General features: G+C 39.4%; 2 protein-coding genes across 2 annotated transcripts; one reads left to right on the plus strand and one right to left on the minus strand.

The window, feature by feature from the left end:
* Positions 1 to 6,554: 6,554 nt before the first annotated feature.
* rpl21 (ribosomal protein L21) lies at positions 6,555 to 11,304 on the minus strand. Its single transcript, XM_041813673.1, has 6 exons — positions 11,181 to 11,304; positions 10,388 to 10,466; positions 10,206 to 10,267; positions 8,345 to 8,457; positions 6,934 to 7,084; positions 6,555 to 6,678 (listed from the first exon to the last, which is right to left on the minus strand). The coding sequence occupies exons 2-6, from the start codon at positions 10,452 to 10,454 to the stop codon at positions 6,589 to 6,591; spliced, it is 483 nt and encodes a 160-aa protein (XP_041669607.1). The 5' UTR covers positions 10,455 to 10,466; positions 11,181 to 11,304; the 3' UTR covers positions 6,555 to 6,588.
* Positions 11,305 to 12,084: 780 nt separating this feature from the next.
* usp12a (ubiquitin specific peptidase 12a) lies at positions 12,085 to 26,690 on the plus strand. The gene is made up of 9 exons (XM_041814724.1): positions 12,085 to 12,461; positions 13,850 to 13,930; positions 14,026 to 14,239; positions 14,412 to 14,647; positions 17,575 to 17,651; positions 21,173 to 21,256; positions 21,348 to 21,545; positions 25,685 to 25,763; positions 25,852 to 26,690. Exons 1-9 carry the CDS (start codon positions 12,414 to 12,416, stop codon positions 25,951 to 25,953), a joined length of 1,119 nt encoding a protein of 372 aa, XP_041670658.1. The 5' UTR covers positions 12,085 to 12,413; the 3' UTR covers positions 25,954 to 26,690.
* Positions 26,691 to 26,815: the final 125 nt, after the last annotated feature.

Raw genomic sequence — 26,815 nt, forward strand, 5'->3', positions numbered from 1 at the left:
GTCCCCCTTCAGATCCTTCATGTCCCTCAAGGGGGTCCAACACCCCAGGTTGGGAACTTTTAATATATATTGTTGAAATTCCTGCGCCATTTTCACTTTTGAGATATCAATCAGATTTTGTACATAAAAATGTTTTGCTAAAGTAAAAGATTGGTTTTAAATACACTGGATCCATACATCTTGGAGATTAGTAAAAAATTTTATCCCATTTCCACTTTTGTGTCGTGCGTCTCACACACTTGCTTTGACAAATGCCACTGACTCATCAGGAACTTAAAGGGTTGTCCCATTTTGTAGGGGAAGATGTCATTGCTTGTGACTCTGTTTTGACGGGCAAAGAGGCACTCGAAAAACGAGGGGTAGGCCGTAGAAATTAGAACTGGGACTGAGCCACAGTGTGAAATTTCATACAGTGCAACACTTCCACACAACTCCTCCTGCATCGTGCACGCCTGCTGTCTGCGTTCATGTCCAACTATCTGCTGTTTGTATGTGTGTGGTTAATGTGTAACAGCCCAGGTCGATACAGCTGCAGTCTGAGCTGACAGACTCAATCTGTGTGTGTCAAATGTGTGTGATTAAGGAGTTCATAGTGTTCCACAGCTTTTATCCACAAGCCTCGTCACTCTGCCCTCCTCTCTTTCTTTTCTGCTCTGTTTACTTTCTGTTCCTTCAATCAGTAACTCCCATGAGTCAGTGCCACACATCAGCCCCTGGGGCATCTGTGAGAACATGCACACAATAGCTGCTACAGCAGAAAAATAAGACAGAGTTGCATCATATTACTCTATGAAGAGAGGGTATTCTGCGCTATAAATAATTACCAGATCAAAACTACGGAAGCCCGAGCAGGACAAGCAGCTAAAAATTTGGGTATTTTAATTTAACTCAATTTTCCAGTGAAAACACAATTTGGCCATTTCCTCAAGATCTTCTGATATTGTCATCATGGGAAAACCTGCATTATGGCCATGCTATGTTAGCTACATAGCTAATGTAGCTACATGGCTAAAGCTAACAAAGCTATGTTAGCTCATGCTACAGTATATATAGTATATAGTTTGTTCACAGTATAGTAGTTGGTTGTAGTTAGTATAGTTTGTCTATCAAAGCTAGCATAGCTATGTAGCTAATGTAGCAACATTTGCTTAAACTCCCATTGCTAAAGCTATTTTTAAAACTTTCAAAATAGTCTCTCTTGCGGTTAGGATGCCAAAAGACAACAAAACGTTTAATAAAGCAGAGTAAAAAGTCTGCTTACAGGATTGTGTCCAACAAAACTATGTTAACTACATAGCTAATGTAGCTACGTAGCTAAAGCTAGCAAAGCTATGTTAGCATGTGCTATACAGTATATAGGTTGTTTGCAGTATAGTAGGTGGTAGTAGTTAGTGGTATAGTTTGTTTGCCAAAGCTAGCATAGCTACATTTGATAAATCTCCCATTGCTATAGCTTTTTTTTAGAATGTTGCTAAAGCTAATGTGGCTAGATTGAGCCACAGTTTACGTAACTAGGTTTACTTCTACATGGGAAATACATTGTACTGGCAAATTACGTCACTTTCGTTTGTTCAGAGGTGGCGTTTCATAATGGTTGTCTGCAGAAAGGGGCGTCTGAGATCTGTGGTCTGCAGCCAGACCCCTTTCTTATCACTGGAAAACAAGCAATTCTTACCTAGTGATAATGAGAAAACTAAATCTAGATGTTAAACTGAAATCACCCTTTGTCAAAAGAAAATAAAAATCAAATGTATGGCCGCTTAGGGCTTCCGTATGTGGCGGGGACCAGCCTGTTGTTTTATTTTCTAGATTACAAAAATGTATCCTGCTATCACTGTAAATCCTGCAGAAGTTATCCATAGATGAGGAAAATAACTCAAGATCTTGAACCTCAAATGACACCTTATCATAGTAAAACTGAGTAAATAAAATGTATGGCTCAATGGCCGCTCAGGGCTTCCACATATTGCCGTGACCAGCTTGATTTTCTAGTCTCATGTTTCTATGTTAACATGAGAAATCAAGCTGCGTTATGCAGATGAGACAAGTCAAGATCTTTGGACCAGAAATAGCTCATCATTGGACTCAACAGTATGGTTCCAGAAGTAAAATTCCCATTCAGTTTCTCCATAGTGGTTCTGATTATTAGATATATTGTCAGAAATATCCAAGTTAGACTTAACACGAGCAACCTGGGTGAAACGATGCTATATGCTCCTGTAAGACAGAAGTTAACAGTATACTTACCTCTTTTTAAGAAAAAAAAAAAGTTTGTGATCTCTACCAAAAATACTACAGTACCCACAATCCTAGATTGCAACAGCTTTGGTTTGTGGGGCCTCAGGTACGCCTACTGCGCCTGTGAACAAAGACTGTCGACTGCTGATGAGGAAGATTAGTGCCACAGTAGTATGAAGTGATAAATATTCAAACTATGATATATTTTAAAATTATCGTAAAAAACACTAAAATAAAGATGAGTGTAGAAAAAGATACACTTGTAGTTTGGAAGCCTAAAATTGTGTCCTTAACAAGGGATAAAAGGAAACCCATTGCATTGTGGGATGCAGTTTCCTCAACCTTATAAATATGTATACAGTCTTGTACTTTTTTCAAACGCTGTTTTTGTACTGAATAAAATGTTTAGCAGTCACAATATTCAGGTAGCTGGTTAGTATGGTTCTTGTATTAGAAGTGTTGTAAAAAGGATTTTTTAAAAATGTTTATGGGGGATTTTAATGGCAGGTTTTACTAAGAGCCGTTAAAAAGCTGACATGCATCGTTGAGCTCCTTGGAGTATGTAAAGATGTATTGATGAGTGTCCTCTTAGGGCTTCCGTAGAAACAGGAATTTGAGGTTAAAAAGCAGCAGGAATACACAGAAACACAGACTCCCCTTCTTTTTTATCTAAATACAAGAAAAATCCAAACCTATCCAATCAATGTATCAGTGTATTTACAAAGAGCTCCGGCTGCCAACATGCTCACTGATTGATGGCTTTTTATTTTTTTCATCTGATCTTCCTGGTTGTTGGATACTTATTACTCAGCCCTGATAATACGCAGGTCTGAATTCCCTGACCTCCGGCCTGCAGGGTTACAAAGACAACCTCTGCAGGTTATCTCCACACCATTGTGCACAAAGATTGCAACATGGGTGTAGACCTACTTCTTAGAAAATCCAGGGCTCTGAACACGTCTCAGACCTTTTCTACTGCAACTTAACATGAGTGACCCAGTCACAAAGATGGAATAAAAACCAGGAACTGATTCGCTGTTGGCCTTCTCCCTCCTGCTCTCTCAAACACACACTCTCATCCTGTCAGCTGGCCCTATCTCTGTAAACTGCGGCTAATTCGTGTAAATATTAGGTAAAGTACTGAGGTGGGATGAGATAACCTATTTGTCACATAACCAGCCAGCCATTCAGCCTCCACTGATTAAACAGCAAACACCAAATGACCCACACACAGTACCGCTATGACAGGCTGTTAACACTCACACAAGTGGGTAACACTGATCACATGTTTACTGGATCCACTGAATCATTTTTATCTTTACCAGAAGTCACTGTCAAATCAAGTTCATATCAGCTGAAATGGAAAATATACTGGTATATACAGTTATAGAACATATTAGAAATACACATCTAGGCTGTCATTGCAGTGCACTCTGGGTAGCGATGCCAAATGGTTGCATCGTTTATCTTCCCACATCTCTGTACGCCCCACTATCTAACAATGGCAGCCTGCATGTAAATTTAATTCCTAGATTTTTTTAAATGTTGTGGTCTAGTATTTCTTTAAGAGAAAACATGAAAGAAATCCACTAGGTAAATTCTGTGAGACACCTACCCCACGGCATCATTCACAGATGTTGAAAACTACCATGCAGAAATAATTTATTGACAAAATATGGCAACTCCTTTTGGACTACACAGAGAAACCTACCAACATGATAGATTCTACCACTCTATAGACATACTCAAAATGTGCTGCTCATTTCACCATTGATATGAGTGTCTCTCACCCTTTAATTTTCTTGTATGGTTTCATTTTCTTTTTATTTATTAATCTAAATCTGGTTAAACAGTCTCTTTGATGCTTTTTGTCTATAATATTATAGTTTCATGGATTTTACTATGAGTACTGTATTTTCCTGTATTTTGGGTTATTGTACTAAAACCTCAAAAAGCAAAATAAAATATCCTAAAAAAAAGAAAATATTTTATATTCTCAATGATGGTCTCTTTTGCTTTTGTATTTCATTTAGAGGCATCAGTATGAACACAAGTATGTTTTAGAACCAGTTAAAAACCCCTAACAGGGCCTTTAAACTCCTATCAGAGCTTTAAAACCTCATTTTTGTAGTTGTATTTTGATGCTCATAATTGTCTTTATATGTAGATATTACTGATGTCATGGCACTACAATTTTAGGGATTTTTCTTAAGGTCTGAAATGAACTGGGGGTTAAGTGCTGAAGTTTGCTACTTGGAACAAATTACAAAAAGGACCAGAGTTTCTGAGCTGGTCTTGTTGGAGCCTTCAAAAGTTTGGAGGCAGACACATTGGGCTGTCTGGTGTATTTATGACTCTACTGACTCTTCAAATGTTGTGTTTCTTAATGCAGAATGTTTGTTTCTGGCTTCTTGTTGCAGTTGGAATATTTTTTCACTGTGCTGTTGCCTTTTGTTGTTGAAAAGAAATCTACATGTTTAACTATGGGGATATTCAACTATAAAATGGCCTTTTGTAGCAATGTAAAGAGAAACAAGCTTGGTTCAACTAGTGAGCTAATTAAAGAACCTGCTGAATCATACAGAACTATCTGTGATGAATAAAAAGTATTGATTTCAGGGTTTTATATCTATAAAGCTGGGAGATGTGTTGACTGAAAACTTAAATGTAGCCTGGTGCATAATGCCACCTAGTGTACAACAATGGAAACACAACCTGCAGCCCCACTGCCGGAACAACTTAAGCAATCCTTTAGCAGAACTTTTTAATTTCAAATTATGTGGATTAAATAATCCCTTGCAGCAATCTCTTAAAACACCAGTTATATTCTACAGCAGTGATACTCAACGTGTGGCTCTTTTTGGCCTTAATTTTAGATATCATTCCCCCAGAAAACCTTATAAAAAGGGACGTTTTTTTTGCCATTTTTTCCCCATTTAAGCTACCTTTTGTCATTGAATGACCCTTTTATCCTACTTTTTGCCACTTTTTTTTTTTTCCAATTTTTGCCCGTTTAAGCTACCTTTTGCCAGTAATAACAACTTGTTTCCTTTATTCCCTATTTTGCCTCTTTTGGCGATTTTTTTTCACCATTTTTTGTCACTTTCACCCATTTAAGGTACCTTTTGCTATAACATACTTTTTACCAATTTATGAAGCTTCTTTTTGCCAGTTTGGTCCCATTTTGCCCTTTTTCACTTTTTGCCCAATTTAGCTACCATTTACCATTAAAATACCACTATCTTCCAATTTTTACTTATTTTAGCCACTTTTATCCCATTTTTTTGCCCCTAAAAGCATCCTTTTGCCATTAAATTCCACTTTTTTCCTATTTTTTTGCCCATTTAATTCACTTTTTACTCGTTTTTATTTGCCTTGTATAGGGGTTGGGGTTAGGGTTGCCACCTGTAACTCATTTTTTGTAATCCCACCCTGTAGAGGAACTGTAGTTTTTGACATCTTTTCATTCTACTGGTTGTGGTCCAGGTTGTGTTGTTTAGGTGGAAAATGTTGCTTGTTGGTTTGCTGTGATCTGTGGGCTTTAAACAGTGTGACAGGACTCTGTCGATAGACTTTTAGACTGCCTTTTAAAGGTTTTCCTCAGAGGAGGCGAAGCTTAATTTTGATTTTAAAGCACTGATGTGTCAGTGATCACTTTACTGTTGCAGCTTTTCATTCATAGTTCTCAACAATAGTTTTTTTTTTTTTAAGTTCATTTCTATAATTCATCTCTTCAAGTCTGGAAAGAATTCAGGTCAGATCTGGCAGTTTCAGAAAATCTCATGTGATTACATCTATATTTAAAAAAAAACAAAAGAAAAGAACCTACATTTTTAAATGATCAGGCTATAAGAAAATAACTAAAATAAACTACATTTAAAACTTAAAAAAAACTTTCATTTTGGCTCTAATGATTTATAAACTTAGATTTTTTTGACCCTGTTATATCAGGTGCTTCACACAGAGAATTGAGGTTTAATGCAGACATGAAAGAGCCACAAATCATCACAAAATCTAGAAAATACTTAAGTATTTCATAAACCAAAGCTCTGATTTTGCCACTAGCTGTATCTAATTCTTTACTTACATAATAACATCTCTGTGCTTCAAATAAATGAAATACCAAATCCTTGAAAGAGGGGGTTGTGAGGGTGTGAAGTGCTTGTGACATGTGCGGTCATCACTCTCAGATCGCCGGTGAAATGAAAAGAGCGTTTGATTTCATTTTGAAAAATCAAAGGAGGAGGATCATCACTGAATGACGGCACGTCACAATACAAGCAGAAATGTAAAAGAAGAACGGAGGACGAGCAGCGTGTGTGTACAAATATCCTTTATTTGGTGAGCTCTCTATGCCATGAACTCGTAGGGGATGGGCTCCAGCAGCTGAGGCTGGTTCTTCTTGGTGCTGACAAAGTGAGCATCACGAGGAGGAGCGGGCTGTGGAGACCAAAAACAAGGTCATTTTAAGTCGTATGATAGACGTGAAGTCTAAGAATACAGACGATAGTTAGAAAAATAAGCAAACCATTTAAGTTGTAAACTTTAAATCTCCTGGATAAATTCACTCAGAATCTCTTCTTTAAAATTGCACTGGGAGTTTAAACTTCTCAGGATGTCTTCAAAAATGTTCATTCATTTTATGGGAGAAAAAAAAACGGCAAATTTCCCACATAAAGGATTTAAAATCCTCACCTGACGCTTCAGCTCAACCCAGCTGCCCTTCTGCTTGGCCTCCATCTTCCTGGCCTCGTTCTCTTTGACGCGCTGCAGGAAACTGTCCCTGCTCTTTGAGTGCTTCACATGCTCAATACGCACGTTAATCCTCTTGGCCAGGATCCTTCCCCTAAGACAGAAACCATTGCAAATTTCCATCATCAATAATAACAGATCGTCATAATACTCCTGCACTGTCTCCTCCATACAACCCTGGGTCAAACACGAGTTATGCCGGGGTTCGTAAGGATGAAATAATTTCCCCCACGTGAATGACCACGCAGCACATTAACAGCCCTGGTGGCAAAGTGAAGATGGGGTCCCTCATTCATGATGGAGAAAACTAGCAAACACATAACAGGGCTAAGGCCGGGGTTTCAAGACCCCCAAAAATAAATGTAATACTGACAGCATGAATAGGTTAAGACAACGGAGCATCACAGACTCATGAGTAATTTCAAACTGGCCTGTGTGAAAAGCAGTAAGAATAGAACACAGCTTTATCTAGGGATGCACAGATGCATTGATTTAACATTGGTACTGGTCAATATCAGCTCTATCAGCAGTCATCAAAGAATGTGGGCACAAGGCGATGTCAGTAGTAGAGATGCAAGACTAAATCAGAGCCAATACCAGTGTTCAAAATTATCTAGCAAATACTGATGCCAGTGTTTCTTAATGTTAACACTTCCCCTGCTGTTTGACCATGAAAACAGATCAGAGTTTGTCCAACAGGACACAAATCCTGCCTGATAAATCTCCAGAAATGCCGGCATAAGATTGCTTGGACACAGCAGATGAACATCTGCTACTGGTATCGGTCCATGCTCACATTATTTGGGGATGTTTTGGCTGATCTCTCTGGCCAGAAAACTCCCAACTTTTGTTAAACCAATGCATCTGCATAGCCCTAGTCAGTAGCAGATGTTTATCTAATGTGTCCTATCAATTTAAGACCGGCATATGCTACACATAACAGCTAGTTCAGAGAAGAGATTTATTTTTGGGCAGAAGATGTGGGCTTGCACAAACTCTGACCCGGTTTCAGGGTCAATCACCAGAAAAAATGCCAGCAATGTAAAAGTGTTACATCAAAAGAAGTAATTAAATACATAGGCATATTGCCCATCATCTCCATGCTGTAAGCTCTGCCATACAGTCATACAGTAGCAAAGGGATGAGTTAAATTAGTGGGTTCATCTACTTAAATAGCCTTCCCAAAAACTAATCTACACCATTGATCATACAACTGTATCATAAGTCAGGACAATTATCTTTTATCTAGATCGATTTTGAGTACTGTTCATCTGAGAGCATTATTTTTGGTTCTTTCTAGATCAAAGCAACATAAGCGAACACTTCCACAGAGTAAATACCACATCCTACTTACTTGACCTGCTTGTTGACGATGATGCCAACAGCATGCTGGGTTATGTTGTAGACACGGCCGGTCTTGCCATGGTAGCACTTGTGAGGCATTCCTTTCTGAATGGTACCTGTGCCCTGCAGAGAGAAACCCAGAGTCTCAGTTATCAACAGTAAAAGCAGTCACTGCTACAACAGGTGTGGTGTAGAGTGAACACCCTCAGCAGTTGTATACACCATCTCAATGCGGATCAGACCCAGGGAGGCTGCAAATTTAAAGGGGTGGTTAATTCCAAAGGTTTCTGGCATAAAAACAGAAAGCTCCCTCCCTGATGTTTTTGTGGGTCACGTGTGAGATTTTAAAGTTAGGGATGCACAGTATTATCGGCCTAATATTGGAATATATTAGATGAAAAAGGGCAAATGTTGGTTTAGGCAGATATCAAAATTTCTGCAGCTATTTTGGCTGTGAGTATCAGCATTTACGGACTGTAAGATTTGGCCACATATACTAATAAATTAGTGGAGTTTTAAGCTGGACCAGCAGACCTATGCAAGTTGAGATTTTTCATTATTCATCCTGATTCTTTGAATTTTAAAGTGTGATTTTAAATGGATTCTTTTTTCATCCTCAAACCTTAAATTGGGTTCAAATGACTGAATTTTTAGTCATGTAAAACACGTTTAAATATCAGCATCGATATCTATATTAGCCAAAATGAATCGGCCGTCACTCTCAGATCGCCGGTGAAATGAAAAGAGCGTTTGATTTCATGTTGAGAAATCAAAGGAGGAGGATCATCACTGAATGACGACACGTCACAATACAAGCAGAAATGTAAAAGAAGAACGGAGGAGCTAAAATTAGTATCGTACATCCCTATTGAAAGGGGAAGCATTCAAGGACCTTGGGGGTTCTCGAGGGAACAAATTAAAAGAAGGTCTGCGAAGTACGGAGGAGCAGGGTCATAACAAGCTTTAAAACCAAAACAAAAGAAACAGAGGGCCAGTGCAAGGTTTTTAAAAGTTGAGTAATGTGTTCCACTCTATTCTGGTTAACACTTTTCAGCATTCTGAGCAAACTTTAGTTTTTTATTGACTTTTTGGGTTGCCAAGTATAAAGAGAGTTACAATAGCCTAATAGCCATTGCAATTTATTATGCGATTATTATTAGATGACTCAACTTATGCATTATCAACAAATTCAAGCAATTTATCAATATTATAACCTAGATTCAGTCAGGAACACTCATCATACATTTCACCATGGATACAGCCTACAGTTTTACTTGGCAGAGAAGGTTCTGCTCTAAAGATGCTACCTGGGTTAGTCAAGGAGCATGTTCTGACTTTTCAGAGAGCGCATGAACCCCCATATGGATGGACGCATAAATGACAATGTCAAGTGGAAAAAAAAAAGTTATTTCAGAAGCAATTAATCAATAGTAACATGATTCTGAATATCAGAGTGTAACAAGCTTTGAGCTATAAAGGAGGTGGCTGGGGTGGAGGAGGCTACGCTTGTACAGCTGCTGCAAAAAAATGTATTAAACTGCCATTTTGACGTACTTCAAGTTTAAGAAATATTGCAACTTCTGCGATTTGTAAACTACAGCAGGCCATATTGCAATTTAATTCCCTAGCACTACTCCTAAGTTTCTGATGTTTGTTTGAATGTAACTTTTAAACCTCTGAGCCGTGTTTGCAGTTTTTTGCTTTGGCTGGATTCTAGTGAATAAAAATGCAGCTCTCCCAAATCCTACCATTCTATGGTACTTTTGTAAATAGTTATGCTGTTAGCCATTTCCAGTCAGTCTCATAATCTCTAAAACTCACCACACGGTCAAACTAACCGTTCAGAGTAACTACTAACACATGCATCTTACCTTGATGTCAACAATGTCACCCTTCTTGTAGATGCGCATGTATGTGGAGAGGGGAATCGGGCCTGTGGAGTAAATGAAGCCACTTCATGTCAGTTTGAAAAGTTTTTCACAGCAAATTTAGTCTGCATTAAATCAAAACTATAATTTCAAAGAGAGTAAGCATTGGTTGAATTTGTGCTCACCATGTTTGCGGAACTGCCTGCTGAACATGTACCTCGTCCCCCTCCTCTTGCCTCTGGTGTTCGTCATGATGCCTGATTACTGAGAGAAAACATGCTTCAGTTAGCTCTGATAGCCTTAACCTTTTAATCCGATAAAATACACACACCCAGTTCAAATAAGGTAAAACACACATCGCCATACTGGAGGAAAGTCTGACATAACTGCAGTAACATCCATTCAATTCAACCAGGGCTGACCTAGCTGCCATAAGCTGTAATAAACTAAATCTGAAGTTAAAAAGGGCCCAAATATAATGACAACAAAATCATTAGCATACACACGCCAAAGAAACGTGACAAATGTGCTTTTTTTGATATCACATGATTTAAAAATGCAGTTTCTGGCGTTTTCATGAGTATGCTAATGGGGAGTCTAGCAACTACAGATCATTTACAGCTTTAGCTCCTCTACGTGAGGGAGCTAGACTTCTATAGTATGGAGTCCCATTCTGAATTATTACCAACTTTTGGAGATAAATCCAACGGGAGACGTGAAATAAACGGGGTCAAAAAGGCGATAAAGAAAAAACACTTCTTCCACTGAGCGTTTCGCTGCATGTCAGGCCCACATGGAGAGCCACGCTGCTGATCCTCCTCACGTTCAACGAAAATATCACGATAATAGTTAGTTTTTAAAGCTACATCGGCCTTTAATTGTGTGAAGGGATGCCACATGTACATATTTACCTTTAACTCTCAAGGGCTGGTATGATAAATAAGAAGAAAATAATATTTAATAAAGAGAGGATCTTACCCCCGGTCTCAACAAGATGGCGGGTACGGCGGAAAGAGAGATATTAGGCCCCCAAACTCCGCCTTGAGAAATACAACTGAGGTGGGTCGCGATAATGCCTGTACGAAATTAATTCAACGCAGCCAAAGGACTGGTGTAACGGTGTAAAATGTAACCATGCTAACTGGCGACCTTCGGTTAAGTGCTCTGCGGTTGAACGTGTCAAACCGGATGCTTCCTTGGAGGCAGTAGTAGTAGTATTTTTTAAGTATATACCAGTACACTGCTAATACAACTACTACTGCTGCTATAACTACCATCAGGACGCCTCATTTTTAATTTAGTTTTTTATTCGCAATAAAAACGTATTTTACAAAAGGTAAAGATATAAAACAAACATAAGAACAATCAAAGAAACGAATAGACATAACCATAGCGCCAGGGGTTTGATGAAAGCAAGTAAAGTGAATAAATAATTAAACGTGCAAATACAAAAATTAAGTAGATGTTAAAAAAAACTTAGTAACTATACATTAAGTTAAGGTTTTAGCAGCTTCTCTGTCACAAGAGCCCAAAGTCTGATACAGCCCTGATTTTTTAAACGCTTAAAAAGAGGGTAAAGTTTTTAAGACCTCACATTTAAGGATATAAAATTTTGCTAATCAGGACGCTGCATGTTTCCTGTCTTGTTGGGTTGTAAATGATTATTACAGTGCTCAGCTGAACGTCACCAGTTAACTCGGTCGCTCTTTATGCCAATACACCAGTCCTAGGTGGTTATATGTGATCAATACGTGTCAGAAAAGAAAGAAAATACATTTGACCGCATAAAAATTAGCTAGAAGTATTTTCCATGATGTACAAAGATTTTTTAATTTCCTTGACACAATAGAGCGTACAGTATAATGGTGACACGCATGCGCAGTATCGGAACAATACAAACCTCCATATCATAGCGTAGATAGTTTTGGTAATGAAGTTTCTGATGTTGGTTGACTCGTTTAAGGCAAAATATGATGTCTCAGAAAGCTCGTTGGTTCCTAATGTGAGACATTCATAGTACGACACGAAAAGATCGTCTTAACTGATCGAGATTCGGCGAAAACGGAAGAAACCGGCAGCGAATGCTCTCGCTTTCTTTAGCTGTTGGACTTTCGGTCGCGAGCTCAGCAGAATCGCCTGCCTGCTCTCACGAGGGGAGCCAGCCCAGTCTTGTCAGCGCGCGGCTGTGTGGTGGAAGATGGCGCTAGCCGAATGGAAATCCTAATGACAGTCTCCAAATTTGCCTCTTTTTGTACCATGGTGAGTTCACGACAGGCTGATACTGGCATTATTCAGGCCACGGGGTGATATGGAAACTGTAGGTTTAATTATATTGGCTTAGAAACTGCGAAATTACAGATACAAGCAGTTAATTCTTGTGTCAGTGCTAGCCAAGCAGTTTTACCGACCAGGGTAAAGCAGGCAGCCACCCACTGCATTCTCCGCTCTGTTTGTACTGCTATCTAGCTGTAGGTAGCCACTCAAAAGCAATGACTTTTTCTCTACACATAAAAAAATGACTAATTTGGTTGATATTTGTCGGTTTTGGAGCACAGTGACAGTGCACCTGCTGCAGTTGTGGTTGTCGGCTAACTAGCTAATGTGAAGGTAACTGAAGCTAAACCAGTGCTGCAGGTTGCAGACAACTGGAACACAGCTGGGAATGGATTACTTCAGACTAGGTAATGATTGTTACTCTACAGTATATGAAGGTAAGGGACATTTATGTTAAGTTAGCATGCTGGCCTTTGACAAACGACTAGATCTTTAAACGCAGGCAATGACGACATTGTTTAACATTAGCTGCGCAGTTGTGGACCCGATCCAGGTGCATGTCCACTCTGCACACTTTGTGGCTTTCCACATAATGCATCCTCCTCTTTTAGCCCCTAAAGTAATACCCGAGGGAAGTAGTTGTCCCGAGACAGCCTGGTCTAACTCTAAAAACCTCTCAAAGTAAGGTTATGAAAAATCTCAGTCCCCGTCCATATGTCCAGTTTTTAAAGGCAGCATATACAGCATTGCCTAAAAATACTACATCTGTTACATTAGACAGGAGCTTAGGAGAGGAAGGAATCAATCTAAACATTGCAGGTAAACTCTTACACACTATCTGAATTGCACAAAATATTGGCATCTCACTAAAACCTTAAAAAATGTGTAGTTTAGTTTAGACTTTGCTGGAGTTCACTTTCAGTTCTTGAATACTGAAAAAATAAATTTCCCAGATTTGGGTGTTAGCACTTGTGCTTTTTTGCTGCAGTATCAAAACATGTCTCACTATTGTTAGATTTTTCTGAGTACCATATTAAAGTGAAAATGATGTTATCTTGACACCTACTCTGCTCTATTTCAGTGGAAATGTTTTGTTGTTTTCTATTTGAAAGGCTGTAATGTTCAGTGGAAGCACTGGCCAGGGGCCGCTTTGTTAAAGTGATGCATGCTTCAAAGGGCAGATTGAAGGTGGCAGCCATTAGTGTTTTGTTTTAACTCTGTGAGAACTAACCTTGAAAACACAAAGCTGTTGCCATCTGCTTCAGCATTAAGTTTTTAAAATCACAAAATAAAAGTTGAACTGACAGTCGGGTTGTGTGTGTGTGTGTGTGTGTGTGTGTGTGTGTGTGTGTGTGTGTGTGTGTGTTTTACAGGGCGCCAATGCCTCTGCTCTGGAGAAAGAGATTGGATCTGAGCAGTTTCCGGTCAATGAACACTACTTTGGCCTGGTCAATGTAAGTGAATGGTTCACTCACCTGGAGTTTGTCTGTTTTGTTTTCATCTCCGCCTGACTCACTCTAATTCTGCTTCTGCTTTTTTGTGTTTTTAGTTTGGGAACACCTGCTACTGCAACTCAGTGCTGCAGGCTCTGTACTTCTGCCGACCGTTTCGAGAGAAGATCTTGGCGTACCGCAGTCAGCCTCGGAGGAAGGAGAACCTGCTCACCTGTCTGGCCGACCTGTTTCACAGTATTGCCAACCAGAAGAGGAAAGTGGGCGTCATACCACCTAAAAAGTTCATCACACGGCTGCGAAAAGAGAACGGTGAGTGCCTAATCATCATTTACACACAAAACTCTTTCTCCTTTTGTCTTTTTTGACAATTACAAGAGATCTTGTTGATATTGAAACACCCAGAAGACCCTGAAGTACCTGTAAAACATGAAATAGCCAAATTGACCCTGAAGCCTCTCTCCCTCTGTTCTTTGTCCCTCAGAGTTGTTTGATAACTACATGCAGCAGGATGCCCACGAGTTCCTGAACTACCTGCTCAACACCATCGCCGACCTCCTTCAGGAGGAGAGAAAGCAGGAGAAGACCAATGGCCGCCTTCCCAACGGCACGCTGGACTCTCAGAACAATAACAGCAATGCAACGCCCGCCCCCACCTGGGTCCATGAGATCTTCCAAGGCACTCTGACTAATGAGACTCGCTGCCTAACCTGTGAAACAGTAAGAAGACTCATAGCTGTTTTTACATCAAGGGGGAGTAGTGCTCTCATGATACCTAAATTGTGACTTCAGTGTCGACACAAAGTTCAGTACCTTGATACTTAAAGGGATACCGTAATTCCTATAGTCTTAGTAATAGGTTCGTTACCTTTAGTTGTCAGTGGTGGTGAATGTACAGGTCACAACTTGTCAACGAGAGCGTTTGGAGTTGTTGGATTGTGTATTTGATGAGTTTGATGAGGGAAAGCCGGAAATACCATATGTCTCCATAGAGTTGTCAGAGGAGCTCCCATCTCAGCCTCGCCAATCTAAAAACAGCTTGTGCCGACAACTATAGGTAATGAACCTATTAATAAGACTAACGGGATTATGTCAATGGGCAAGTTTGCCAAAATGTTGAAGTATCCCTTTGATGCTGAAACGGAAACAATACAAGTATAGAGGGAAAATGGTTAATCTTTATTTATATGGTTGGTATTCCGTATCTGTTTGGTCAAATACAATGTGATTATGCAAAACCATGTCTCACAGTGTCCAAAGTACATTTTTGGAGATATGTGATTACATCTATATGGGTAAATTTCTAATCTGTAGTTTTAGTATTTAGGTCTGATTATTGTATTATAAATCAACAACAGATAACATTTAAAACCTGACATATTATGTTTAATAGACCTGCCATGCACAACATCTATGTATTTTTCTATAAATGGATCAAATTCAATAAATCTATGACCAGGTCATTTCCCCTAAAATGTTGATCCAGTAGTTAAATCAAATTCTTGTAATAACCATTCATTATTTTTTGTCGCAGCACAACTACACTGGCTTGATTTACAGTAGAAGTTTGCCTTTTTTATTAGCTAGCCGTAGTACAAGTGATGTGAAACACGAGCTAGTAGCCCTACACTATTCTATTCAATTACAAAGTCAACTGGGCCAAATTTTAAAATCAAGATATGTAGCCAGGCCAGACATGTTCGACGCCCAGTAAGCAGCGGGTAATGTCAAATTTTGAACCAATACAGACGAATCTGATGAAAAATATGAACTTTTTTTTCATAGTCTCCTTTTTGAATTTGGCAACATGACAAAAGCAAATTAAAAAGTACATAAAGACACAGCAACAGAGCCGTATTTGAACATAACCTGAGGTAGGAGAATTTTTTTTCACTGAATAAAGATAAAATAAATAGAATGATAAAATAAAATGAAACTGTAAATAATAATTTTGGTCACATCTTACCCAGGCACATCTTAAAGTGCATTAAAACTAAAGAAGCACAGTTGTAGCTATGGTTGAAAAGGACGTGTTTTATACTCGGTATCTTGGGGATACTTCTGTCAGCACCGATAGCCACACTGTGTTGCATTCATGGTCTGAAATACTGTGGGAATTTATAAAAACTTGCGAAACAGGTTGCCCTCTGCGTCTCTGGCATGACCACAGGCTGGGCCACTTTAGGGTTGGTTCCGGGCCGCATATGGCCCCCGGGCCACTAATTGAACGGGCCTGCCCTACGCTATGCTATTCAATTATTTTAAAGTACACAAATGGGACTTCCAAATGACATGGACTTCCAGTAACATACTGAGTTGCCCTGTGCATGAAAATGTGAGATGTAAATAAAGTTTGTTTTGACTTAAGCACAATACAGTTGTTATTAGGGATCCAACTTTCATAATATTCTCTTCAGCTGGTTAGGTTGCAAGGTAGATCTGATGCCGACATGCCATTGTTGCACTAATGTTATGTTTATCATATGGCAAACTTTAGCAGCTGATCATTATTATACACGCAGGCAGGCCAGCTGGTTTACACATGAAGCCTTCAGAGAGGTTTGGGTGTTTGTCACTGAGAGGCCTCCTGAGATTTGAATTGTTGGCTTGCTGGTACAGCACTGTTGTGTAGCACCTTTTTGCAAAAATGTAAATAAGTCTGTTGTTTGCCATCTGCATCAGCTCTATATTGGCTGCAGATATACATAAATCACTGGTGTATTTTTTCTAAGATCTACCTTAGATAACATTTTAAAAATTCAGTCAGTCTGGGTTATTCTGTGGTTGGACAGTGGCGGAGGGGTTGGCATTTTTGCCTCACAGCAAGGAGATTCCTGGTTAGGTTACAGGGCCTGTCTGTGTGGAGTTTGCGTGTTCTCCCGGTGCATGCGTTGGTACTCTAGGCCTCCTCCCAGAAACAAGAGACATGACTCTAAAGTGATCGTAGTGATTGACTGGTGATCAGTCTAGGTTAGGGTGCACCCTGCGTCTTGCCCGAGGTCAGCTGGGATCAACTTTAGCCCCCAGAGACTCAGAATGGAATAAGCAGAATAGATAATGGATGGATTGGATCATACTCTCTGTCCCTTCCATCAGAACCACATTTGACTGACAAAACATAGCATTGAACATAAGGAAATGTACCATTTTGTGTAAGAATTAGCTAAAGAGTACAGCAATTACATATGCTTCACTTCATTATGGTGAATTTAAGTGGCTTACATACAGCAGAAAGGTATAATACAGTTGTTTCTGAAACAGGTTTGAACCCATGTGATGGAAAGTTCATGTTAGGAGATTTAAGCTGGTCTGATATAAATGTAGATGTGTTTTATTGGAAAAACAAACCAGACCACCAGTGACGGGGATTATTATTTCTATAAGTGAATTTAATCTCTGAACATGCTGCTGCAGGCTAGGTTTCACTTTACAGAAACTGTCTTTATTTACCTTTACTATGGCAAAGATTCTTGATAGTGTTGTATTTAACTGTTAGAAAGCTGGAAGAAACTTTTTGTCACACCTGTTGAGTACCGGAGAATATCAGTTAAAAGAAAAAAAAATTACTGCTATGTCCAGGCCTGTCAAAAGTTCCTCACAGAAGCTTTGGGTTGCTTTCAGCTTATTGTGATATCCTTTTTCTCCAGATAAGCAGCAAAGATGAGGACTTTCTGGACCTTTCTGTGGATGTAGAACAGAATACCTCCATCACACACTGCCTCAGGTGAGTGAACGGCGCAGAGACGCAGAGCTGCTTCAGGTGTTGAGGAGATGGCATTAGTACTAAGAGAAAATGACATTAATCTTAAACTGAAAGACAAATTAAAGTTAAAAATGATTCCAGGTTCTCAGAAATAAGGACAATTTTATGCCCTTTTTAGTTTTATTGTAATTTGTAAAGAGAATCTTCTCAGATCTTGAAGTAGTAGCACAGCTCTTAATTGCTGTCACAGTGAAGTTTTTACTGATTTTTACTTATTTTTCTTGATAAAAACATCACATTACCAGATATCTAACAATTCACTCAACAACACAGTTTGTCCCGGTGCAAATAATCCAGTTTATGTTAAACTTTAGATAAGAGATCAACCCTAAAAATGTAATTTCTGATGCCTTAATTGTGCTTTTAATTCTCTGAGGCGACTTTATTTCCTGTTTTGAAAGCAAATGTACCTGAAAAGATGTAAAAGAATCTTCTAACTGCAAAATTAAGGGAGTGAAGCAGTAAGCAGTGAAAACTTTGTAGGTATTTTCACCCTTTGAAGAGTTTCCTGAAAAACAGCTGCGGAGATTTTGCTCTTAATATGTCAGTAAAGAAGAGAGGGGAACAGTCTTCTATTTACCTCGAGAGGATGGCACTCTTATACAAATGAAAGAATAAAGATGTTTGAAAAGTGGGCAAAGACACTGCCTTGTCTTTGCTGCAACACTGATAGCACATTATCCATTGGCACCGTGTCTGTACGTCTCCATTTAACTGCCCGCCTTACACCTAATGACTTTCCAGGCGGTTTCAAAGTTGCAGACAAAATTCCAAATTCGGAGTAAAAACATTGGGGGTCATGCTAAAGTTGCAGCACGCTCCCGTGATCTTAGTTGTTAGGTGTGAGGTGGTCATAAGACTCGATGCAAGCAGTTTTAAGACGGTCTTTCTTCAGTCTTGGTGTTACGACAATGTGCAAATTGTGTTTTCAATGATGCGGCCGTCATCCACAAGCAATGGGAGCCAGTGTATGTGAGCACCTTAAAACGTTTAACTTCTGAAAATGTAAGCGTGAGCGTATTTCAGTATGAAGCTGCTCATAACCAAAGAGATGAAAACCTTTCTGCTCAGAGCTACAGTTAGATATTGCTGCAACTATTTGTGTATTATGTCGGTACACATTTCCTGGGTCTTTAAGAGTAAAAGCCCCATCAGTTTGTTTCTGTGGTGAGACAACCCATGTTTCTATCCAGTACTTTTATTCTGAAATGTGGCCGGGATAGTTTTTCAGTTGATGCTGTAACTTGCACACGTTTTTTTCTCTTAAGGAATCTTATTCTAGATTGACCCCAGTTTTTGCAAAATCTTTGTCTGAGACTAAAAACTCAGGGACTTGATGATAAATTGTCTATAGACGTGAGAGGTTCTCAGATGTCTGTCTTTTTAGAGTCTTTTAAAGTTTTAGCAGAGTCCTCTGCTGTAAGACCAGCCTAACTTGAACAAAGGAAGTCAAAGGCAGGTGGCGTCCTTTACAGTTTTTAAACAGTAAAGGACGCCACCTGCCTTTGTTTGTATTTCAAAATTACAAACAAAAAATACTGTCATCATTGCTTGTAAAAAGAACAATATCTGTCAGTGCAGCAAGAAAGATAGACTCTGTTTAGTGTCTTTAAATCAGATTTTCCAACTTTCATAGAAGGGCATCTCTTTTCAAGAAACTTGGGACATCTCTGCTGCTGCTGATATTTACAGATGTGGACGAAACTATTACCTCCCCTATGAAAATATCACTTTTTCCCAAGTAATTTCCAAGTTCTGTTAAACAGATCAAGGAATTTTTAATACAGTTTTTCCTAACACCGTAGCTTTATTTTGGGTGCTTGCATTATTTTACTTTGCACTGAAACAAAATTATTTCACAAAAAATACTAGGGTCAAAATAATTACCGCCCTTTAGAACAGACCTTTTTGTTCAGCCCAACACAAATGATTACACAAACTTTGTAACGCTCAAAACTTATCTTCCAGTTTACATGCTGTATTAAAACTTCAGTGAGGGTTCGAGCTGTCACTGGAGAAAGCATCACGGCTAAGAAAAAGAATTATTGATTCTCACAAAGCAGGAGAAGGATCAAAAAAGTTATCACAGCGTTTCCAAGAGTCAAGAACTGGAGTTAGAAGTAAAATCAAGAAATTCAGTGAGAGCCACACAGTCCAGAACAAGCCTGGCAGAGGTAGAAATAGAAAGATTTCAAAGACTCTGGAAAGAAAACTAGTGAGAGATGTGTCTAAAGACACCAGAACAACTGCTAAGACACCAGTGAAGAACTTCGCCAAGACAAAAATTGTTATCACAGAGAAGAAAATCCTACACAGGAATGGACTGAGAGGTTGGAGATCGCCACTTCTGCAGAAAAGCCACCTTTACGCCAGACTTCAGTCTGGCTTGAAGGTCCCCACAGTGAAACACACCAGTGGGAGTATTATGCTGTCGGGATGCTTCAGTACATCTGGAACTGGGAATATCATAATGGTGGAAGTAACCATGAAGTAAGAAGGATATATGAAGATTTAGAAAGCAAACCTGAAGCAGTCAGCAGCAGACCCAAAAACATACATCACTCCTGTAGAAGAACTACCTTCAGAAGGCCAAAGTGAGCGTTATGGAGAGGCTTGCACAAAGCCCTGACTTGAATCCTGTCGAAAGTCTGTGGGGTGAACTGAAGGTCCATGCCAGAAGACCATGAAATCTGGAGGAGTTTGAGGGATTCGCTAAAGAATAAGGGGCTGGGATTCCTCAGGAGACGTGTCAGAGACTTGTTGAAAACTAAAACAAATGACTGCAGCCTGTTATCCAGCAAAAAGGAGACACAACTGTTTATTAGCATCAGGGGGGCTGAAAATTTAGACCCTGGTAGTTTTTGATTTTTGTCAATTAATTTTGTTTCTGAGTGCAAAGTAAAATAATGTAAGCATCCAAATTAAAACTAGGATGTCTGGAAAAGCTGTGTTAAAAATTCTGAGGCACTGAGGAAATACGTTGGGGAAAAAACTTAACTTTTCACAGGAGGTCTAGTAATTTTGTCCTCATCTGCATATTTACTAAAAGTAACTAGCCCTTATTTTTGGCTTTTTATACCTTTTGATAAGAGGTTTATCTGGGCTTGTCAGGTAAATGTGTCTTGTAAGTGTAACATGATAGAAACTTAACCAGTACACTTGAAGAGATTTGAGTCTGTGCAGCTTTTCTTGCAAAGTAGCATCATTTCCAAGAACTGCTGTTTCTTTGTACAAGGTTGGTTGTATTTAAAAAAGAGCTTTCGCCCAGAGATTTTTATAGACTGCTGGTGTTATGAGGATCAGTCTGAGTTGGAAACAACTTTTTGCATGACTATTTAAGAATGGAGAAATGAAAAACTAATTCAGTGCAGTGTCCTTTACAAACATGAGAAGAAAGCAGGAGTTTGTTATATAATCATTGATATGTAGAGGTAGAATTCAAACTGCATTCTGACTCGTTCTGTGTTTGTATCTGCTCTCAGAGGTTTCAGTAACACAGAGACACTGTGCAGTGAGTACAAATACTACTGTGAAGAATGTAGAAGCAAGCAGGAGGCACACAAGAGGTCAGTGCACATGTTTCTCCTAATTTTGAGCATGGATCATGTGGTGGGGTGTTCAGATTTGTTGTGAAGAGCCGTCATGTTTGTGATGCAGGATGCGTGTGAAGAAACTGCCGATGATCTTGGCTCTGCACCTGAAGCGCTTTAAGTACATGGAGCAGCTGCAGCGCTACACCAAGCTGTCCTATCGCGTCGTCTTCCCCCTGGAGCTCCGCCTCTTCAACACCTCCGGGGACGCCACCAATCCAGAGAGGCTCTACGACCTGGTCGCTGTGGTGGTGCATTGTGGGAGGTGTGTAGGTGCAGTAACAACAACACCTTTTTGACCATCTCCACAGCAACCACAGACAGGCAGACAAACGCTCTAATAATAAAAATGCACTCAAACCTTTTGACATGAGGAGGAGAAACAGGTGTGTTAGAATTTTTATCCAGTATGAGAAAACACAGATCCATCACCATTCAGCTCTTTTTCTCAGTGTGTGGGAGTTTGTCTGTCTGTGTTTCTACACCGCGTTTCTGACTCTCTGACTCTGTATGACTGCTTAGAAATAATTAATCTAAGAAAGTGTATTTAAAGGTCAGGCTCACATGGACTTTAGCAGGTGAGTCCTATGGATGTAAATTATCTGTCTCATTTTAGCTCTAACGTACCGAGGTTATTTTCAGAGCAAAGAGTTGTATAATGAAATGTATGTCAGGATTTCAGGCTATAGCACGTTTGGGATTTTAGTTAAATTATGTCAGAATAATGCTTAAAGCTAGAGCAGGAAAGTGAGAGCACAGACTGTCTAGTTCTATGTCTGCTCAGTTTATGCAGGGAGATAGGAGCACATGTAGGCAGATTTCTCACAGGCCTGTCAGAGACACTGATACTAGATTTTATGTCTTTTGTTTTCTCTGACATTTTATTTCTTACAAAAATAACTGCCCAGCAAAGCTTTAAGTGAAACTTTACAGGAAAGAATTTTTCAAATGATAAAAATAATCTGATAAAGTCTGCTTTTTATCTTCAACATGTCCACATAGTGGCATGAGACCATAAAGAGGGTATAGATCTGATGTGGTAGGCGGAAGTCACTGTGGTTACATCCACTGAGCGGCTGAAAGTACAAAACCCGACCCTAGTTTCATTTCACGATGCCCACAGACCACTGTGTCTTTTGTGAGTTGTCCTTAGAGTCCATTTTACTCCTGTTTTTGTTATTCCCCCTGAAAAAGGCAACTATGTTTTAAGCCTCCTACAGACTGTACATTTTTAGCAATCTTCTAAGCTTCTGGCAGGCTACACTGTGCAACATGAATCTCATACCACATCAAGTTTGATGTGTGCAGCAGGGCTGGGTATCACCACTGTTTGCCTGATTTGATTCGATATCGATTTATGTAGGGATTTTTTTAGTAACCAAGCCTATGTTGCGTCGATATTTATGAGATCTTCAGCAGTGTTAATTTTGGCAGCTATTTTTAATTTACGTCTTAGTTATAGTCTTTAAATCAAATGCATTTTAGTTTTCAACTCATTTTAGTCATTTCTATTCTTTCTAGTTTAAGTCCATAAAAAGTCCTCACATTTTAGTCTTTACTTCTAATCCAAGCATTTATGCCTAAATCTGGTACCAAATCATGGTAGTGTGTTCTCTGTACCCTGCTAAACCTGGGGTCCCTGCTTTCTACAGCCAAGAGGCAGAAAAGCTATAGATGCACTGTTTTTTTTGACAAATTTACCCACAGTGGAGAAATACGGATTTTGAATGTCTGACGAAAACTACATTACATTTCAGTCTAGTTATAGTCATCTAGACGAAAACTAAACTTAGTTTTTGTCAGTTTTCCTCATCATGGATCTGTTTTTGTTAGTTTTGGTCTAGTTTTTGTAAGGGAAAAAAGGCTGTTGACGAATAGTTTTAGTCTTGGTTTTAGTTGACGAAGTTAACACTGATCATCAGAGAGCTTTAGTTTGAAAAAGTACAAAGAATGATCCAACCAGGCACATAACAAGACGATGACAAGGCCGTCTGTCAACCTGTCTCAGTGTGAAGTAGGACCCCCATTTTAGAGCCACAACCACGACCAAAGATAGGCTGATTGGTCATCTTTCATCTGGGACAGCCAAAAACAGCACAGTGTATACCAGGCTTTAAGCTGTTTCGACACTCATTCCAACAGAGGGGGCGTGACCCACAGTACTTCCTACTATAAATCATATTACAGGCACTGGCATGTACTTTGGAAGTATATTTCAAATATATGATTTTTGAGATGCTTGTTCTGATGCTAGATCCACTTTAAATCTTTGTTCTGTATTTTTATGTCAATTGAATTGTTAAGATTGCTGCATAGTTAAAAATTCTGATCTTAATCCAAAGACTGTTCTGCCATGTTTGCTGTCTTTGGCCAGCCGCACACTACAGGATTTTAAGCCTGATTTGGGACAAGATTTGCCTCACCCCATGATGGGGGTGTATCCTGAGTGGAGCCTCGTCGCAAACAATTATTTGTCTGAATAATAGTCAAGTGTGTGGTGTCAAAACGATTGTTTTACTGCTCCAAATGGTGTCGTAACCTCCCAGACCCCGAATTGTAAATATCAAACCTGTTTGATATTTACGATTCTTTGTCTCCTCCCTCTCACAGAGCCTGACACACACTGATATTTCTGTATCTAATTCATTCATTTGCTCAGTTTGTATCAGGCCTATTATTTATGTTTATTCTGAAATTAAAATCCATGTTTTACATAAATATAAAGAAACTAGGCTAAATTAAACATACATTTTAAAGAACATGACATACTTTTGTTGAAGAGCATAGATGAAGGGGCTTCAATTCTCCATGTGCGGGGGGCTGGAGCCTATAGCTTGTGACAGTACAAACTGAAAATTAAAGCCATTAAATAAAGAACTGTTTCTTCAGTGGTTAACCTTCACCTTCAGTTACTAGCACAGAAAAAGCAGCTGAGCTTGAACTCTTGAAAAGTGTTGTTTCATCAACGAGGGATTAGTGGACCTCAGTGAGTCATTTTGTACATGCACTCTTGCTTATTTCTAAATGTATAACAGTCTGTTAGTCAGTACAGTCAATTTAAATCAATATCTGCTTTCAGGCAGAGAGGACCAGCATCCTCCTCCTCCTCCCTGGGTTCATTCTGATAAAGTTGATTTCTGTGTATTCATTTGATTCCGGCATCAATTCAATGATAAGGGCCGATCCATGTTATCTCTGTGGTCTTGAAGTATTTGTTTTGAGTGAAACATGCAGTTAAAACTGCAGTAAGTTGTAATAAACTATAAAAATTCAGAGATTAAACACAGTCATTTAATAGCAGTACACAAAACACAACACATAAAATGCTCTAGTGTTGTTTTATTCAAGGAAATAAAGATGAAGGAAAATCCTAGTATTACCACCTGAAGTGTGTGAAGGTACTTTTGACCTCTTATCACACTGGAGCTGTCACTTTAAGAAAAATAAACCAAAGTATTGGAAAAGCAACAGTCCCCTTAGAATTAAAAACACAAGAGAATGTTTCATATTTTGTATTTTGCATTACCTCTCATAACTCAGTGGTTCCCAAAGCGAGGCGTGGGCCGCCCAGGGGGACGTGGGGTCATGACAAGGGGGGCACAGCAAGGCAAGGCAAAGTAAAACCAGCTGATGGCTGCAGCGCTGTAGAAGAGGAGTCTTTTATTGATGTCACCTCAGATTTAACGTTGTTATTGCAGTTCTAATCCAAGTCATTGTCAGCGTTTTGTAGGGGGGTAGAAAAGGAGTACCCACTGCTAGGCACAAGAGCCTTGAGATTATATATTTTCTTTCTGCTGCTGTCTCAGTTAAGACAAAAAAATCAAAGCTGGACATTTAAAATGAACTGAGAGTGGCTGTCTCCAGGGCTCAAGAAGATCTGTTGCACCAAATAAGCTTACAACAGACTGGGTGTATAAACCTTAAAAGATGTTTAATAAGTTCTTATTTTACAGGAATGTTTCATATTCTTAGAGTCTGATAATAACACTAAACTTTTTAGGTTTTATGTTGTAGTACATTAAAAAAGTAATTGGTAAGCAAACATTGGGAAAACTGGTGTGTTTGTCAAACATTTTTGTGTTTTTACATGTTGATATGTAAGGTGAGAGTTGGGGGGCCTGACAGAAAAACCACTTCAATAACTGTTTTTTTTACCACAACTTTCCACACATACACTCCTGAAAATCTCTGGAAAATTTCAGGCCAGTGTCAGTGACTAAAATTAATGACATGCTTTGTTTTGTATCTGTGACTGAACTGGAGTCAATGTTTGATTTTTCCAGTATAATACTGAAGTTTAAAACTGGTCTGTTAGGACTCTAATTGGTCTTTAGCTTCAATAAATACATGTTTGACCACAAAGTTTACTCTGTGGAGCTAATGCAGACTTCTGTTTATTTTCAGTGGTCCAAACCGAGGTCACTACATCGCTATAGTGAAAAGCCACGACTTCTGGTTGTTATTTGATGATGATATTGTGGAGGTGAGTGACATCATTTTGCATCTACGTAGCATTCAGATTAACACAATGTGTCCTCATCCTTCTTCGTGTCATTTTTCTCTCTTTGTAGAAAATCGATGCACAGGCCATAGAGGAATTCTACGGTCTCACTTCAGAAATCTCCAAGAACTCAGAGTCAGGCTACATCCTCTTTTACCAGTCCAGAGACTAAAGCTGGAGCTGAGCGTTTCAACCACAGAAACCTGCAGAGAAATGCTCTGTTCCCTCTGTGTGGGGACCATAAATGCGCCACAGCAGCCCGCGCAGCTCTAGTTCATACTTGTGCTTCTTACGCACTCAGCTCAGCCTTGGAAGCAAACGTTCCCCACCTGTAACCTTCCTTCCCCCCCCTCTTCCTTTTAACCCCATCCTCTCCGGCTGGATGCTGCTGCTGCCGCCTGGACAATGAGACGATAATGAATGAAAACTGTGTCAGGATTGTTTTTCAAAAAAAGACGTTGAATGAGGGTTGTACAGATGTCGGTTGGTCGGTTGTATGAGTGCGTTGTTAGTTTTTGCCTTGGGTGTGGGGTTGAGTGGGTATTTAATAATTGATATGATGTAATATTGGCCTGGTGTCTGCACCCCTCTACACTGGTATTCTGCACTGGGATAAACAGAGGAGCGGATCATGCTTTTGATCATGGATGTAGAGGAGGACGGGTGTGATGGGGCGCACTGGGTTGTATATTTCTACAGTGTACAGGATGGTATTTGTATAAATATTAAGAAGATAATATTATCATTGGAAATGTTAGAGCTTGAGAAGATGTATTAACACTATGGTGCACTTTTGATACCGTTTTGTAGGTGTTGGCAAGTTTAACGTGAGGGTTTGCTTAAAAAGGCCTGTTGTGAAGCGATCATTTTCTGTTTTAAAGAAAAAGAAATAAAAGTGAGTAAGACTGAGGCAGGCTGTGCTGTTTTCTGTCTCCCACAGGTGCGCACTGATGACTCATACAGCTCAACATCGCCCTCTAGAGAAGCAGTCTGGTAGTGCAGCTCTCCCACTGCAACAGGAGCTATTTTTAATC

This window comes from Cheilinus undulatus, linkage group 19, assembly GCF_018320785.1.
Source record: "Cheilinus undulatus linkage group 19, ASM1832078v1, whole genome shotgun sequence".
Taxonomy (NCBI): domain Eukaryota; kingdom Metazoa; phylum Chordata; class Actinopteri; order Labriformes; family Labridae; genus Cheilinus; species Cheilinus undulatus.

Excerpts from the sequence above, each read along its gene's own strand:
- usp12a (XM_041814724.1), top strand. The coding sequence starts at position 12,414 with ATGGAAATCCTAATGACAGTCTCCAAATTTGCCTCTTTTTGTACCATG. Across the intron at positions 21,257-21,347 it reads AAGCAGGAGGCACACAAGAG|GATGCGTGTGAAGAAACTGC; the intron begins GTCAGTGCACAT and ends TTTGTGATGCAG. Across the intron at positions 21,546-25,684 it reads GTGGTGGTGCATTGTGGGAG|TGGTCCAAACCGAGGTCACT; the intron begins GTGTGTAGGTGC and ends GTTTATTTTCAG.
- rpl21 (XM_041813673.1), bottom strand. The coding sequence starts at position 10,454 with ATGACGAACACCAGAGGCAAGAGGAGGGGGACGAGGTACATGTTCAGC. Across the intron at positions 8,458-10,205 it reads GTGACATTGTTGACATCAAG|GGCACAGGTACCATTCAGAA; the intron begins GTAAGATGCATG and ends TTCTCTCTGCAG. Across the intron at positions 6,679-6,933 it reads GGGTTGAGCTGAAGCGTCAG|CCCGCTCCTCCTCGTGATGC; the intron begins GTGAGGATTTTA and ends TGGTCTCCACAG.